The sequence below is a fragment of the Trichomycterus rosablanca genome, chromosome 1 (assembly GCF_030014385.1).
Source record: "Trichomycterus rosablanca isolate fTriRos1 chromosome 1, fTriRos1.hap1, whole genome shotgun sequence".
Classification (NCBI taxonomy): Eukaryota; Metazoa; Chordata; class Actinopteri; order Siluriformes; family Trichomycteridae; genus Trichomycterus; species Trichomycterus rosablanca.
The window spans coordinates 25,951,048-25,964,332 of record NC_085988.1 but is presented as its reverse complement, the minus strand read 5'-3'; the positions used below and the strand labels follow the sequence as shown (position 1 = coordinate 25,964,332).

The 13,285-nt window shown below is 40.8% G+C and overlaps 1 protein-coding gene across 1 annotated transcript in view; it reads right to left on the bottom strand.

Annotated features, from left to right (window-relative positions):
• The window catches only part of LOC134319954 (polycomb group RING finger protein 3), a 91,919-nt gene that overhangs the window by 25,954 nt on the left and 52,680 nt on the right, over positions 1 to 13,285 (bottom strand). Inside the window, exons 5-6 of the mRNA XM_063001237.1 lie at positions 8,842 to 8,897; positions 8,617 to 8,727 (exon numbers count right to left, since the gene is read on the bottom strand). Coding sequence (XP_062857307.1) covers positions 8,617 to 8,727; positions 8,842 to 8,897 — 167 coding nt within the window. The remainder of the gene's footprint in view (positions 1 to 8,616; positions 8,728 to 8,841; positions 8,898 to 13,285) is intronic.

Sequence of the window (13,285 nt, the reverse complement as noted above, 5' to 3'; positions counted from 1 at the left end):
TGGATGAGTAGACTTTTTTTACTTTAAGTATCCAGTGTGTGTATTATAAATATACAAGTAATGAAACCAAAAACTAATCTAAATCAATCCGTAATATTACAGTACAGAGGAAACATTTAAACCCTGTATTTTCTGTTGCTGTCAAAGTACTGACATGACCAAACCTGAAATGTTTATCACTACAATGAATCCTGATTCATCTATAATTGCATGCATTTATTATTCATTGCCTGTTGCACTACTCTATACCATGCTAGTGCAAAGAAAGGCATCAAGAACAATATTCAACTCTGCTCCAAGTAATCAACACACCAGTGCTTATTTACAAACACATTTATTTGCATCTCATTCAGCAGCAGAGGACAAAGCAGGAGCAACAAGCTAAAAAAAAATCCTTTACCTTTGAGATGGACAGAGATTAAAATATCTCATTATTTATTTATTAGAAGATGGAAGACAGGAAAATGTAATATTAAATAGAAACTACTTGGCACTAGGAACAGAAAAGGAACCAGGAGTAATCTCTAAGTGCACGTTACTTCCTGGAGAAACCTTCTCACACTCACTTCTCATCCTCCTCAGACTGGAGCAGGTAAACCGAAAACAGGTTAAATTGGCGCAGGCAGGTTGTGCCTCTGTGAAAAAGGGGAATTTCCAGTTAAATAAGACATCTGGCTGACGAGGAGGGATCAGTGGTTCGCTCTGTGCCTGTTTCTTCTGGACAGAGTGGTCCAGATAAGAACAGTATAATCCTGCACTTAGGGTGTACTATCTCTTCAACTGCTTACTCAATTACTATACAAAAAATAGGGAACATCAAGTTCCCTTCCAAGAGCACATTTCTGGATGAGTGACTCAACTTGGTGCATCTAAAAGCATTTGGTAAAAATACATCACAGCTTGGCAGTAAAATTATTTACCCACCGTTATCTAAATTGGTTGTAGGTGTGTGTGTTAAAATTATCCACCAATGTAATTTAAATATTGCCTAATGTCTTATGCTTTTTATTTGCTTTTTAAGTGTGTGTGTATACAGTGTATCACAAAAGTGAGTACACCCCTCACATTTCTGCAGATATTTAAGTATATCTTTTCATGGGACAACACTGACAAAATGACACTTTGACACAATGAAAAGTAGTCTGTGTGCAGCTTATATAACAGTGTAAATTTATTATTTCCTCAAAATAACTCAATATACAGCCATTAATGTCTAAACCACCGGCAACAAAAGTGAGTACACCCCTTAGTGAAAGTTCCTGAAGTGTCAATATTTTGTGTGGCCACCATTATTTCCCAGAACTGCCTTAACTCTCCTGGGCATGGAGTTTACCAGAGCTTCACAGGTTGCCACTGGAATGCTTTTCCACTCCTCCATGACGACATCACGGAGCTGGCGGATATTCGAGACTTTGCGCTCCTCCACCTTCCGCTTGAGGATTCCCCAAAGATGTTCTATTGGGTTTAGGTCTGGAGACATGCTTGGCCAGTCCATCACCTTTACCCTCAGCCTCTTCAATAAAGCAGTGGTCGTCTTAGAGGTGTGTTTGGGGTCATTATCATGCTGGAACACTGCCCTGCGACCCAGTTTCCGGAGGGAGGGGATCATGCTCTGCTCAGTATTTCACAGTACATATTGGAGTTCATGTGTCCCTCAATGAAATGTAACTCCCCAACACCTGCTGCACTCATGCAGCCCCAGACCATGGCATTCCCACCACCATGCTTGACTGTAGGCATGACACACTTATCTTTGTACTCCTCACCTGATTGCCGCCACACATGCTTGAGACCATCTGAACCAAACAAATTAATCTTGGTCTCATCAGACCATAGGACATGGTTCCAGTAATCCATGTCCTTTGTTGACATGTCTTCAGCAAACTGTTTGCGGGCTTTCTTGTGTAGAGACTTCAGAAGAGGCTTCCTTCTGGGGTGACAGCCATGCAGACCAATTTGATGTAGTGTGCGGCGTATGGTCTGAGCACTGACAGGCTGACCCCCCACCTTTTCAATCTCTGCAGCAATGCTGACAGCACTCCTGCGCCTATCTTTCAAAGACAGCAGTTGGATGTGACGCTCAGCACGTGCACTCAGCTTCTTTGGACGACCAACGCGAGGTCTGTTCTGAGTGGACCCTGCTCTTTTAAAACGCTGGATGATCTTGGCCACTGTGCTGCAGCTCAGTTTCAGGGTGTTGGCAATCTTCTTGTAGCCTTGGCCATCTTCATGTAGCGCAACAATTCGTCTTTTAAGATCCTCACAGAGTTCTTTGCCATGAGGTGCCATGTTGGAACTTTCAGTGACCAGTATGAGAGAGTGTGAGAGCTGTACTACTAAATTGAACACACCTGCTCCCTATGCACACCTGAGACCTAGTAACACTAACAAATCGCATGACATTTTGGAGGGAAAATGACAAGCAGTGCTCAATTTGGACATATAGGGGTGTAGTCTCTTAGGGGTGTACTCACTTTTGTTGCCGGTGGTTTAGACATTAATGGCTGTATATTGAGTTATTTTGAGGGAAGAATAAATTTACACTGTTATATAAGCTGCACACAGACTACTTTTCATTGTGTCAAAGTGTCATTTTGTCAGTGTTGTACCATGAAAAGATATACTTAAATATCTGCAGAAATGTGAGGGGTGTACTCACTTTTGTGATACACTGCTTTGACACAATGAAAAGTAGTCTGTGTGCAGCTTATATAACAGTGTAAATTTATTCTTCCCTCAAAATAACTCGATATACAGCCATTAATGTCTAAACCACCGGCAACAAAAGTGAGTACACCCCTAAGAGACTACACCCCTAAATGTCCAAATTGAGCACTGCTTGTCATTTTCCCTCCAAAATGTCATGTGACTCGTTAGTGTTACTAGGTCTCAGGTGTGCATAGGGAGCAGGTGTGTTCAATTTAGTAGTACAGCTCTCACACTCTCTCATACTGGTCACTGAAAGTTCCAACATGGCACCTCATGGCAAAGAACTCTCTGAGGATCTTAAAAGACGAATTGTTGTGCTACATGAAGATGGCCAAGGCTACAAGAAGATTGCCAACACCCTGAAACTGAGCTGCAGCACAGTTGCCAAGATCATCCAGCGTTTTAAAAGAGCAGGGTCCACTCAGAACAGACCTCGCATTGGTCATCCAAAGAAGCTGAGTGCACGTGCTCAGCGTCACATCCAACTGCTGTCTTTGAAAGATAGGCGCAGGAGTGCTGTCAGCATTGCTGCAGAGATTGAAAAGGTGGGGGGGTCAGCCTCTCAGTGCTCAGACCATACGCCGCACACTACATCAAATTGGTCTGCATGGCTGTCACCCCAGAAGGAAGACTCTTCTGAAGTCTCTACACAAGAAAGCCCGCAAACAGTTTGCTGAAGACATGTCAACAAAGGACATGGATTACTGGAACCATGTCCTATGGTCTGATGAGACCAAGATTAATTTGTTTGGTTCAGATGGTCTCAAGCATGTGTGGTGGCAATCAGGTGAGGAGTACAAAGATAAGTGTGTCATGCCTACAGTCAAGCATGGTGGTGGGAATGCCATGGTCTGGGGCTGCATGAGTGCAGCAGGTGTTGGGGAGTTACATTTCATTGAGGGACACATGAACTCCAATATGTACTGTGAAATACTGAAGCAGAGCATGATCCCCTCCCTCCGGAAACTGGGTCGCAGGGCAGTGTTCCAGCATGATAATGACCCCAAACACACCTCTAAGACGACCACTGCTTTATTGAAGAGGCTGAGGGTAAAGGTGATGGACTGGCCAAGCATGTCTCCAGACCTAAACCCAATAGAACATCTTTGGGGCATCCTCAAGCGGAAGGTGGAGGAGCGCAAAGTCTCGAATATCCGCCAGCTCCGTGATGTCGTCATGGAGGAGTGGAAAAGCATTCCAGTGGCAACCTGTGAAGCTCTGGTAAACTCCATGCCCAGGAGAGTTAAGGCAGCTCTGGGAAATAATGGTGGCCACACAAAATATTGACACTTCAGGAACTTTCACTAAGGGGTGTACTCACTTTTGTTGCCGGTGGTTTAGACATTAATGGCTGTATATTGAGTTATTTTGAGGGAAGAATAAATTTACACTGTTATATAAGCTGCACACAGACTACTTTTCATTGTGTAAAAGTGTCATTTTGTCAGTGTTGTCCCATGAAAAGATATACTTAAATATCTGCAGAAATGTGAGGGGTGTACTCACTTTTGTGATACACTGTATATACATACAGGGGTTGGACAATGAAACTGAAACACCTGTCATTTTAGTGTGGGAGGTTTCATGGCTAAATTGGACCAGTCTGGTGGCCAATCTTCATTAATTGCACATTGCACCAGTAAGAGCAGAGTGTGAAGGTTCAATTAGCATGGTAAGAGCACAGTTTTGCTCAAAATATTGCAATGCACACAACATTATGGGTGACATACCAGAGTTCAAAAGAGGACAAATTGTTGGTGCACGTCTTGCTGGCGCATCTGTGACCAAGACAGCAAGTCTTTGTGATGTATCAAGAGCCACGGTATCCAGGGTAATGTCAGCATACCACCAAGAAGGACAAACCACATCCAACAGGATTAACTGTGGACGCAAGAGGAAGCTGTCTGAAAGGGATGTTCGGGTGCTAACCCGGATTGTATCCAAAAAACATAAAACCACGGCTGCCCAAATCACGGCAGAATTAAATGTGCACCTCAACTCTCCTGTTTCCACCAGAACTGTCCGTCGGGAGCTCCACAGGGTCAATATACACGGCCGGGCTGCTATAGCCAAACCTTTGGTCACTCGTGCCAATGCCAAACGTCGGTTTCAATGGTGCAAGGAGCGCAAATCTTGGGCTGTGGACAATGTGAAACATGTATTGTTCTCTGATGAGTCCACCTTTACTGTTTTCCCCACATCCGGGAGAGTTACGGTGTGGAGAAGCCCCAAAGAAGCGTACCACCCAGACTGTTGCATGCCCAGAGTGAAGCATGGGGGTGGATCAGTGATGGTTTGGGCTGCCATATCATGGCATTCCCTTGGCCCAATACTTGTGCTAGATGGGCGCGTCACTGCCAAGGACTACCGAACCATTCTGGAGGACCATGTGCATCCAATGGTTCAAACATTGTATCCTGAAGGCGGTGCCGTGTATCAGGATGACAATGCACCAATACACACAGCAAGACTGGTGAAAGATTGGTTTGATGAACATGAAAGTGAAGTTGAACATCTCCCATGGCCTGCACAGTCACCAGATCTAAATATTATTGAGCCACTTTGGGGTGTTTTGGAGAAGCGAGTCAGGAAACGTTTTCCTCCACCAGCATCACGTAGTGACCTGGCCACTATCCTGCAAGAAGAATGGCTTAAAATCCCTCTGACCACTGTGCAGGACTTGTATATGTCATTTCCAAGACGAATTGACGCTATATTGGCCGCAAAAGGAGGCCCTACACCATACTAATAAATTATTGTGGTCTAAAACCAGGTGTTTCAGTTTCATTGTCCAACCCCTGTATATGTATATATATATATATATATATATGATCATATTACAGTCTTTCTTGTTTAGTTTTAGTTTTTTCGGTTTTATATTGGTGAAGAGTTTGAGAACTGTTCCAGCTTTAACTTTGTTGAAGATTTATTTTTATTGTAAATATGTAGTATTTGTTTATTTATTCTAATTCTAATTCAAATATAGTCCAGGCCAGGGGTGGTCTCAAGCCACACTTTTGTGGCTTGAGATCTACTATTTTATTTGACGGGTCATCGCGATCTACTTAAGATTGGGCTTACCATTTTTCAAAAAAGCTTTGAAGGTTTTTTTTTTTTTTTTTTTTTTTTTTTTTTTAATGTGCTGAATGGTGTCATCCAGGTTTGTGTAATCTGGACAGTAGCTGCTGATGCATGGTCTTGACCGAATCGAACCGTTTTTGGTTTCTTAGTGCTTGGTTGCACACTCATCTTCATAAACAGTGTAGGTTACAAAAGAAAAAAGAAAAAAAAAACTGGCTACTGATGAATGAAAACTTTCTAGATCAGCAGTGCTTTAGGCGGACTGAGGCGTAGCTGTGGTAACAAACCGCAAATTAAAGAAACAGTGGCCACATTTCATGTCAATCACGTTGACCTGTTTGAATGAGGTATTGGGCATTCCTGGTTTAGGCCAATCAAGAGGATAGGTGCCTCTCAATGTTTCTTCTTTGTAATATTTATGAAGTGTTTGCCTGGCACTGTTACCCTCGGCTTGCTCATTAGAGGTCTTTGGTAATAGAATCTGTAAAGTTGCTTTGAAACAATGTCCATTATAATAAAAGGCTATACAAATAAATATGAATTTGAATTTCAACCTCTCACCCAACACTGCTGCTAGATAGTCAAGTAACTGTTGTCTGTGTCACAGAAGTGACTGAATGTGTCTCAAGACTTGGGAAACTCAATTAAATAATAATAATAATCTGTAAGGAACATATTATGACATTATTTTAAACATTGGTTCCATGGTGTTACAGTTATCAGAATAACCTCAGATGCATTTGTGATACAGAATGAAACACAGCACTTTTGATACCACTATTAAAGAGAAGAAAACAATCCAAGTCTATGTGGTAATTCCCCCTAAGGTTACTATTTGCATATGTAAGCCAAACAGCAAACAACAAAGGTACTAGCAATGCGACATCAATTTCTGCCTGATAACTCAGACTCAAATAGAGCAGAGTGCAGCTCGTTGGCTTTAACTGATCACCAATACCTTCATTCTGTCTTTCTTTTCCATCTTCATCTCAGCAGAGCAGAAGAACAAGCTGATGGCCAGTTTAAATGAAGTCTTTCTGCTGAGATGTGGGCCTGCCAAGTGTGCTGAGACAGTGGGTAATCAGAGACTAATTCCACCTCCATTTGAGCCTTAATTATCAAACCCAGACTTGGGCTTCAGCCCAGTGATTAAGGCTGTGGGCTTGGCAGGCTTCTGGGTATCCATTCACACAAGCCATTAAAACCACTAGAGTGGAGTTACTGTGCATTAAAGAAACCACATACTAATTGTGCTGAGTGGCTGGGTAAAAAAAACATAAAGGGGTCAATGCTGCCCCCTTTGGAATGATGCCAAACATAATTGGTGCTCTGTAATATTAATTATGTTTGCCTTTTTTAATATCTTGAACCTACATACATCCTTTAGCTTCTAACAAAAAATTAAAAGCTATTTATAAGGATGCATAAATTCTCTAAAAAACTTTTTGATTAGTATTTTTTAAATAGAGCATATAGAACTATGGGCAAAACATCTTTCCTTAAAGCAATTTCCTACATTTAATGTTAAAAATAAATTAACTACAATAAACAAAAATTTTAATAGCTATATTGCAAATTATAGCACATAATACAAAAAGCACTGAATGATACACAAAACAATACACAATAAATGTGCATTACTTAAAATAAACAATACTGTCTGAAAATTTACCTTTCCATAGTATGACAATTATCCTTTTTAACAGTTTTTCAGTTGTGCATTGAATTTAAGGAACATGCAGCTAAGCAAACACGATATTTCACTACTTTGCTGGCAGATCAACATATGACTCCACATTTTTGGCACCCTCTTTTGGTAAGGCACAGGAATTGCATGTCGTTTTCAATTCTAATTCTAATTTAATCTAATTAAATTTTCTATCCAAAGTTTCTTTTTTGTGGCAGACACCTGACTTTTATAATAAAACCATCATTAAAATCATGTAATTGAGGAATTGCAAAAAAACCAAATGCTTTTTTTAAAGCAGCAGTAAAGCACACCAGCACACCAGAGCTGACATCTCAAACTCCTAAGTTAAAATTTCAGCTCGGCTACCGGAAGGCTGGGCGCCTACATGGATAATGATTTTCTCGTCCCTTGGGTTGGATTGCCAGAGGGGATTCCTCATAACTGCCTCAATTACACCTGCTGATCAATGATGCCTCCACAGAGACGGGGGATAATAGAAATCAGTGCGTGACTCCCCGTACACGATACTGAGTGCCATATGAACCTAGTGCAGGTGAAAAGAAGCATATGGCTCTAGCAGATGTGTCAGAAGGGGTTTTTGATAGTTACAGCCCTTCTAAGTCAGAAGTGGAGATCAGCAGCAATAGAGGAGGCAATATGCAGTCAAGTGGCTGAATACATCTACATTGGGATGAATATTGTGGGGAACATGCAAAAAAAGTGGTTTGATCCACAATAACTGATTACTTAATGATTTACAATCCATGTATTTTATAGCTTGTCGAACCTCCTTAGGAAGCACTGACAATTTCTGTAGCCGCTCATCAGATTTGAACTGTGAGTTGAAATGTTGGATTCCTTTCTTGTATTATTACATTTAGAATTTAAAACCATTGCACACTGATAAAGAGATTGAAACAATTAATGCAGTTAAATGTGAATTGAGTTGTTCTTTACCTGATCAATTGTAGCCTAACACTTAATTGCTTAGACAATATACTGTCAAAGTACTGTAAGTCATTTTGGATAAAAGCGTCTGCTAAATGCAGAAAATGTAAATGTTCTTTATTCAGGAAATCTACTATTCCTGCTCCAAGAACATAAGAACAAGCAGACAAGGTGTGGGTGGTACGTACCATTGCGCTGGGAGTCCAGGTGGACCTTCATATTACACAGCTCTCCTTTAATGTCCCCAGGTACCTCCATGCCCAACTTTTGGTAAAAATCTCTCTGCTTTTTCAACTCCGCTGCACAAGAGAAAATAAAGAGATTAACTTTGGAAATGTCACTGTTGGTGCTCAAATAACAAGACATCTGTTGTGTGTGGGACTGAAAATAAATATATAATAAGAACCACCAACCTTCTTGCAGTCCCGGCACCAGCTTATAGACAATGTCTTGCATTGTTCGGTCATGGCTGTGGGGAAAAAACAAGACAGGAGACACGTGGCATTACAAAACTGTCATGTGTACCATTGTCCTAAATTTTATTTTATCATTGGGCAGATCAATGCTCTTTCAGGAGGGCCCTAATCCTACACAGCTTACAGTAACCAAACAATGGCTAACATTTGGGGTTTATAAGGATTGGTGTTGGGCTAACACTCACAACCCTTACATAGTAGAATGAATGCTTTTCTATTGCTTTAGTGAAATCCCTAAATACACATTTCCAACATTGTATCACCCAACCCCCACCTCCAATTCCAAAAAAGTGCAGAGAGTGGCCCAAAGTTAATACAAATAATAGTTGCAACTACATAGAATAGCCTATCAAATAGTAGTCAAAATACAGACTATTGTTCTCCAGTTAGCACAAAGTTAGCATGTTTGGCAGTTCACACTGTACTCCAAGCATGTTCAGCTGCCATAACATGTGGCAGTGAGATAAAGATTCGGTTTGTAAGTGAAAATTTGCAAGAAAGTCCTAAAATGCTTATAAAACGTGAGCTTATATAAACTTGCAGCGCTTACTTATTCCTAGTTCACACTACACAATTTTTGCCCTGATTTTCTCACCGGTCGCCGCTAGATCGCCACTAGATGTGGCAGTTCGGAAGCAACTCTGCGTTCACTCTGGGATTGAAACTCGGGTCTTGAACGCATATGTGTGAACTGTTCAACGACTCGATCCGAGCGGCTCGCCGAGCGCTTGCAGACTCAAGAAAAATATCTAGCATGTTAGATATCTGGCCCTGTCTCAATATCATGTAGTGTGAAAGGTGTTGCAATCAGGCTGTAATTGTTATGAACACAAAATACAGAAGGGAAACCCTGGGGGAGGAAATGTAAATGTGTGAAACAGGGGCATAATATAGTTTCTATCAGAATACATTGGCACACACAAGCTTTACAGTATTTGTGACTTCCTCGCCAAACCACAATACCAACGTTGCATTGCAAAAAAATATTTATTTGACTTCTAACTCTCTCTGCAGACAGACAATCCCTGCTGGTCATGTAGCCAAACTTACTCCTTCACCCAGATTCATTTCTTCAGCGCTGGAACAACTAAGGTCGCTCGTTTCTTGCTGGTGGTTGGTGGCCTCCTACTGGGCTAAAATGGGATCTAGATTGAGATGTTGGCATGACTGAGCAAGTTTTTTTGTGCATATGTATGCAGAGTGGTTCAAGCCTGGATGCTGCATTATGCCGGGGGAAAAGAGACCTCATTTAAAATTGCTGATGTGCTCCAATGGCAGTGGCACAGAGGTCTTGCGATAAAAAAGTGCCTGGCATTTAAAGATCATCTGATGGGTTGAATGTGTGGATCAGATCAGACTTTGTGGCTGGAACAAAGCCAGCACAGATAAAAACAAATGCATCAATGTCAAACCTAGGTCGGAATAAGTATGGTCTTCTGTGCAGGTACTTTATTTTAAATACTATACTTTAATTGTAGCCTGCTTTAAAATGTCCCCATCTCTCTCTGCAGACAGACAATCCCTGCTGGTCATATAGCCAAACCCACTCCTTCACCCAGATTCATTTCTTCAGCGCTGGAACAACTAAGGTCGCTCGTTTCTTGCTGGTGTATATTTTTAGACATGGTATCATTATACCCATTGTCATTTCTCGTGTGTTTTCGTGGCAAAATGTAGTTTGGGAGACCAGACAGACTCGTCTGAGATTCCTCCTGGTAATAGATGGTGTAGTGTGTCACCCCCTATCCCCGATCAGTCGAGTAGTGTGAAAACCACAACGACTTAAAAGACTCCCGATTACAAGAGATCCAGTTGTGTAGTGTGAACTGCACAGCAGTCAAAATAACTTAAAAGTTGTGGCATTACAAGAACTTGGCATTACACGAATGCTGCACCTGACAACTGGCTTTCAGTATGTTTGTCAACATTAACACTTCCAACATTATTCATTATGATGCTGCACTGAGCAGCTTTTAACCTTTAACTGCCCACACAGTGGAAATTGCCAGTTCTCTAGATTCACAAGCTCAGTGCGCCAGATACTGCGTTGTGCCTCTGAGACCCAGTTACCATGACACAATGACTCAGGGCTCCAAGTCCCTCAGGCCATTGTTTACAACAACATTGCCTGGATCAGCACTGGGAGCAGCAAACATTATTCCATGTGTCTATGTATACAGGTCAATACTGAAGTTTATCAGCACACACTACGTAAAACATACAAGACTGTAGATCAGAACTGAAAAAATACTTGCACAGCATTATGGCTAACAGTGTACGGTGAAAAAGGTCTGTATTTTAAGCGTTATCTTTGCTAACTGCTTCCTGTTATATTTGCAAACTTAACCAAATTCAGCACTTGATATGTTTTCATAAAAAACAGTACAGTGGTACCTTGAAACTCAACGTCAATTGGTTCTGGGAGTGGCGTTGAGTTTAAAAGACATTGAGTTTTAAGGTATTATTTCCTATAAGCATGTATGGGGAAATCTGTTAATGCATTCAATGGTCCTGTGGAACTGCATATATTTTAGGCTTATGTAAAATAATGGGCTTGTTTTTGACACTTATACACTGAAAATAATACAAATATAATATAAAAACACTGAAATAAAAAGCTAATTCTTACAATTTCTCAGACCCCCGAGCTATAACACAAGTTTAAAAGTGAAACAGTTAGGAAAATGCAGCTAAACACAGATACATGTAGACGCTTTCAGAGTGATTTAGACGGTTATTCCACACAAATGCAGATTCGTCTCATATGCTCACTTTTATGACGTATTACCACACCACTCAAGCCGAGAGCTGAACAAAGCAACTGTTTATTGTTAATTTGAAATTAAATAAATTTTTAAAAAACAAACACGTTGAACGCTGAACACGTTGAGTTGAAAGGTACAAATTTCTCGACAAATGGCATTGAGTTTCAAAGATTTTGAGTGTAGGGGACGTTGAGTTACAAGGTACCACTGCACTACATAAGGGGGGGGGTACTTGACTGGACTTTTAACTGGGTGGGGCATTTAACTGGACTTTTGATTGTCACAATTTCATTAATATGATGGTCACTTTCTTAGGCAAGCTTTTGGCAAAAAGCAGGCACTGATCTGTTTATAAAATAAAATGGATAAAACAAGCAATGCTCTGAATAAATAGAAAAAATATAATATTAAAAAATCTAATAGAAAGAAATCAAGCCAATAATTCTGTTCTCAGATGTAAATGTGAAAAAAATTGACATACTTTTGGTCATGTTGTGTAGTTGTAAAAAAGTGTTGCTATATGGTCAATTAAGCTTATTAAGTATAAATTACTTCAGACATGAACATTTTTAATAGCATAAGGTTTTATTTTTATCCGAGCTTGTGTTTTGCTACTTTCACGACTTTCTTCTGCTTCATTAATGTGCGATTTTACCGCTGGGGTTAATAAAGAGATCTATCTATCTGTTTTTCCGCCTGTGGCGAGTACACAACATGCAGACTCATATAAGACAGCACACAGCAAGAGATGAGCTAAGATTGGCTATTGGTGGCCTCCTACTGGGCTAAAATGGGATCTAGATTGAGATGTTGGCATGACTGAGCAAGTTTTTTTGTGCATATGTATGCAGAGTGGTTCAAGCCTGGATGCTGCATTATGCCGGGGGAAAAGAGACCTCATTTAAAATTGCTGATGTGCTCCAATGGCAGTGGCACAGAGGTCTGGGGATAAAAAAGTGCCTGGCATTTAAAGATCATCTGATGGGTTGAATGTGTGGATCAGATCAGACTTTGTGGCTGGAACAAAGCCAGCACAGATAAAAACAAATGCATCAATGTCAAACCTAGGTCGGAATAAGTATGGTCTTCTGTGCAGGTACTTTATTTTAAATACTATACTTTAATCGTAGGCTGCTTTAAAATGTCCCCATCTCTCGCTGTGTCCTCATACACCCTCTGCTGAGCTCACAGCGTGTAGCTCTGCATCTGCAGAGGCATCTGGTTGGCAAAGTAAATATTTAATGTGCTTAGAAAGTGGGTTTAAATCACAGCAAGTCTCATAACTACACTTTAGCATTATGACAGGTATAAAATTACTGAAAGATGGCTTGGCTGGCATAGGTACCAGAAAGGTGGGTTTTGATTATCACCTTTGCTCACATATAGACAGTGAATTGGCTTCTCTATATTTATGTGCAAGCGTTAGGTCTGTGTAACTCTGCAATCAATAGCTGGTCCAGGGTGTATTCCCACCTTACACCCAGTGTTTGCAGGTTGCGATGAACTCACTATGACCCTGATAAGAATTTGATAAATGAATGGAGTGAGAGGTGACCCAAAACTTGAGCCAATAATCAGTACGCAAAAGCTCAAACACAAATTGTGACCAAAAGTTT